Source organism: Argentina silus, assembly GCF_951799395.1.
Source record: "Argentina silus genome assembly, chromosome: 6".
NCBI lineage: Eukaryota > Metazoa > Chordata > Actinopteri > Argentiniformes > Argentinidae > Argentina > Argentina silus.
Window position 1 is genome coordinate 3,281,502 of NC_139660.1, and position 5,000 is coordinate 3,286,501.

General features: G+C 47.6%; 1 protein-coding gene across 1 annotated transcript in view; it reads left to right on the top strand.

Annotated features, from left to right (window-relative positions):
- The window catches only part of ushbp1 (Usher syndrome 1C binding protein 1), a 9,034-nt gene extending 7,229 nt beyond the window's left edge, over positions 1-1,805 (top strand). Inside the window, exons 13-14 of the mRNA XM_083671162.1 lie at positions 827-949; positions 1,432-1,805. Of these exons, the coding sequence (XP_083527288.1) occupies positions 827-949; positions 1,432-1,597 (289 nt within the window). The 3' untranslated portion in view covers positions 1,598-1,805. The remainder of the gene's footprint in view (positions 1-826; positions 950-1,431) is intronic.
- The last annotated feature ends 3,195 nt before the right edge of the window (positions 1,806-5,000 follow it).

Sequence of the window (5,000 nt, forward strand, 5' to 3'; positions counted from 1 at the left end):
GTTGTCTTTGTGTCATCAAAGAGGACAAAACTACCCACTTCCTCTCTTTGGTGTCATTTATCAACTACCAACGAACAACAAACCTCACCCTGGAATTCTGAAAACTGTCATAGGCAGTTCCTGGAATGTTCTTAAAGGGAATGTGGAACAAATCGAACAAATGGAGAAACACAGTACCTCCCTAAGCTTCCAGAAATGTCAGAGAAACCATTCATCAGTAGTTATATCCTCCCCACGTGTTTTGGGTTACTACTGCATCTAATTTGAATTGGAGCCTGAATAAGGGGAACGTGAAAAGAATGTTCCCTGCAGCACAGCATGTGTGTGATAACAGCAGCTATATCAGTGATGGTACCCAAGAGGCCTATCATCCTGTAGAATACCATTAGGGTCCTCAAAGAAAAGGGAAGAGTATGGAAGGAAAACCAAGGGCTAGAGTCCCACTGCGCGCGTGTGTGTGTGTGTGTGTGTGTGTGTGTGTGTGTGTGTGTGTGTGTGTGTGTGTGTGTGTGTGTGTGTGTGTGTGTGCTTACAGAGCCCCATGAACTGATGGCCACAATCACTTCAGCCAGTGCATGCAGGCATTCTTACAGGCATCTGTTGCTTAGGAACGCTATCAGGAGAAATGCAGACTTTGGAAGTGGGTCGGGGGTGTACCAAATCTTCAGTAGTTGGTTCTTTGACGTTTGAGTTGGAGGGGGCGTAACACTGTGGCATCATGTTTTGGTTGCCACAACAACACCCCTATCCAAACATCGAAGGCCCTTGCTGCAATTAAACAGAACCTGAAGTTCTGAATGTTTGGTTTGGTTCTGTGGTTCCACAGAGAGCAGGTTCTGAAGAGGAGAGCGTGGGCAGTACGTGACTCTCTCGACACGGCCCTCTCAGACAGTGCCTCCCGCAGGAGGGACAGTGAAGAGCAGGTGGCTCAGCTTGCCCAAGCACACAGGTACAGAAGCCATGCTCAAACCCAACATTGTTTTTTATTTTACCGTCAATTGTTTTTACAAATATATATTTTTTCTAAATGTTTTATCGTTGAGTGCTACCTACCTACTCTCTGTCTCCGTCTGGAGAGCTGAGTGACAGACTAAGAGAACTAAGACTAGCTGTCTTCCGCCGTAGATTAAAGACCCGTCTCTTCAGACTACATCTTAACAGTCCCTCCTAAAGACCTCTTCATCCCCACTACCCCCCTGTCCAAGTTTCTCTCCTGTAAATAAATAAATAAATAATAATAATAATAATAATAATTTTTAAAGAAATCTTCCTTCTAGTATTGCCAATAAATAGCCCCTGGTCCTAGCATAGACTCTGTGGTGGTGTTATTTGTCATTGAGTGCTATTCTATTCCTATTCTCTATCTCCATCTTGAGAGCTTGAGTGAGAGACTAAGATGGTGGACTCTGTGGTGGTGGGTTTTTTTTGCAGTAAAGCCACCGGAACGTACAGGAACGCTCGCAGGAAGTACCGGGAGCAGCTGTGGAGGCTGGAGCGGCAGGTGACGGCCATGTCAGAGCGTCACATGACCCAGATCGGAGCCCTGAAGGCCACCCTGGAGGCGCTGGAGTGGAAGAGGGAGGAGACTATCCTCTGAGACAGCACTCACTCCTCTGAAAGATAATGAAGTGACAGAGGAAAGATAATGGGTAAAAAACAGATCAAATGTACTGTATCTCAAGGATGAGTCACAATAGCCTGAGGAAGACGCTCATCATCGTCAACCTCATCATCATCATCATCATCATCATCATCGTCATCGTCATCGTCAAGTCATTCTGGCTGTCAAGCAAACATAAAATATCCACATGAAAAAAATGTCCACTTCTGTTATTATTGCTTATTGATTTTTTTTTTTTTTTTTTTAATTTTCAATTCCAAGAAATTGACAGCTTAATGTGAATGCTCAAATACAGAGAAGCTCAAGCGCTGGCTGTGCTGAGGGGTTGACCCTGAGGTCGTAGGTCTTTTTCCCGCTCACACCATCTCCATAAAGTCTTTCCCATCCACTCTGTCATGACAATAGAGAGAGGAGGGGGATGGTGGAGGTCAGGACAATGGCCGATATGTGCACAAAATGGCTGTCTTGACCATTGGTCTTTTTTCTCTCTTTCACCTTCTCTCTCTCTCTCTCTCTCTCTCTCTCTCTCGTTCTTTACTCCCCTCTCCTCCACCCCCCCCCCCCCCCCCCCACACACACACACTCTCTCCCTCCCACCCCTCCCCTCCCACCCCTCCCTCCCCTCCCTCCCTCCTCCCTCCTCCCTGCCCTAGCCGCTCGGCTGCAGCTGTGACAAGCGGTCAGGGGGTTAAGGCAAAGGTTGAGTGTCACACCCACAGGGTCACGATGTGTCCTGGCCGTTGTATGGGGCTGTGAATGGAGGGTCCAGAGGGGGCAGACTCGGCAGTGAGCCTCTGTCGCCCTGACTCTCGTGAGCTTGCCCTTTCCCGAGGAAAGGTCAGCAGGGTGGGTCTGCTGGCTCTTCTCCCTTCTCGAGGTCATTACAATCCATTGTCATAATGGCTGCCATTATAACAGATGATACAATTATCGTTCCATTTCGCTCTCTCTCCTGCGCTTTTTTTCTTCTTCTTTTTATTTTTTTTACCCATGTTCATCAAAGGCTCTTAGTCCAACGGGAACATTCTAACCTCTGGATGACTTCCTGGCAAAAGGTTATACTAGCAGAGGACGCACACACACACACACAGACACACACACACACACACACACACACACACACACACACACACACACACACACACACACACACACAACGTGCTGCTCACTCTGACATCCAGGTTTATGTCGCCATTACATTTGTACCATGCAATGTGGAAGCAAATGCCCGAGGCTTATGACATGGTGCTCATGTGACATTGCTTCCTCTATTGGCAGGTGCTGGGTTAGGAATGTCCTGATGAGGAGTTGGTGAACCTTAACATCCAATCTCTGATAATGGCTTATTAAACTACTTCTGTCCCCTTGGTTTAATATGAAATTGTGCCTCTGAAAGCAGCATTGATGAGCATTTGGTCTCCCGAAAAGACCCAGATTCATGTGCTCCTGGTGTAATGATCTAGTCGAGGTGATGTGATAGGAAATGTACTTTGCAGTTTGCGATGTCTCAATGTTAGCGTTCGTTTTACTAAGGCGATAAGATGCTAAAATAGATTTCTGTGGGAGGAATTGCTACGCGTACATAGTTAGGAAGAAACAACTTCGGTTCTTGCTGCCTGCCACAGATTCTAGACTATCTACAAATGCAACATTGGCTTGCTCTCTCCACCTACGTTAACACTGTACAGTAATCTAATCTAGTTACATGCTTTTAGTGCAGCATTTCCCCTCTGTACACCAAATACAAATATGTACCAGTTTTCTTTAAGCGGATTACGGACTAACAGGAGAACAGTAGGTGCCTGGGAAAAATACCCAAACCATTATCAGACAATGACAGAGGCTGTCAATCAGAGAGTGGGGGTTGGACTGTTGAAATGCCCCCCCTAAACCACACACAGACACACACACACACACACACACACACACACACACACACACACACACGGCCAGAGGGCAGTGACCCAGGGGTTAAAGGTCAGCTCATTTACTCCCTGCATCCGTTTCTCATTTGAATAAGTTGTCTCTCAGTAAGCGGAATAAAGAGATCACAGCCTCCTCCCTCCCTCAACTCCTCTCTTTCTCATAGCCATGAGCTCCCTCTTCTCTCCCTCTCCCTCCCTCCCTCCCTCCCTCCCTCCCTCCCTCCCTCAACTCCTCTCTTTCTCATAGCCATGAGCTCACTCTTCTCTCCCTCTCCCTCTCCCTCCCTCCCTCCCTCCCTCCCTCAACTCCTCTCTTTCTCATAGCCATGAGCTCACTCTTCTCTCCCTCTGCCTCCCTCCCTCCCTCCCTCCCTCCCTCCCTCTCTCTCTTGGACCCTGTCTCTTCTTTTCTTTCTCCTTCTATTCTTTTCTTTCCCCTGTTAGGCAACGTGGCTGACCTGATACCACTGTCTAGTCTAGTGCATCAGGGGCTAAAGGGATCAGAGTGGCACCCTATTGACGTGGAAGAGCCGGAGATCTGACCTCAATCAGTAACATCCGCTTTGTGCCCTTAACCCACTCACATAATGACACCAAACAAACCCCAAACAGCCAAATCCCCATCACTGAGACCAGACAGAGAGAGAGGGAGACAGAGAGAGAGGGAGACAGAGAGAGAGGGAGACAGAGAGACAGAGAGAGAGAGAGACAGAGAGACAAAGAGAGAGAGAGACAGAGAGACAGAGAGACAGAGAGAGAGAGAAAGAGAGAAAGAGAGAGAGAAAGAGAGAGAAACCCAGCAACACTGCATTCAGAAAACGTGGCTATTTGGCACACAATGGCTACCGAATAGATTGTCCGAATTCTATACCACCACCGCCGCCGCCGCCGCCACCCCAACTGTGAAACACACAGGACACTTGACGCAGTGGCTTTGAGTTGGGTATCCATTCCCTAGCGTGCAAAGCAGCCCCTGGTCATGTCAGGCCCGAGATAACCCACCCAACTGGAGACTAACTAACCTAATTGAGGTCAATTAGCCCTTTAGCCTATAAAGGAGGGATTATAGGAGTACGGTCTTAAAAGGAGGACGCCTGAGAGGGGAGTGGCTTCTGCTCCCTAATCCAGTTAACTTCTAAGATGTCTTTATTGAGCTTACCACGGTAATTTTTGGTCATGCTGGCGCCCCAAACAGCCGTCCCCCCAATCTCAGTAACTACCAAGCAACAGATTTGCAGGCCTCAGACTGATTCAGATTTAGAGATTGGAGTTGACAGCGGCGTTAGAATTTTCTGCCTGTCTCTGGGTTTTATGTTTTAGTCTTAATCTGAACGATGCAATGCTCGTGCCGAGGAACTGACGATCCAGCAACCTGTTTTTCAAATGTTTGGAGTGTGTTTTTTCTTACGTGTGAATAACACGGTTTTGAATGAAGAAATGAAGTTCACTGAGAA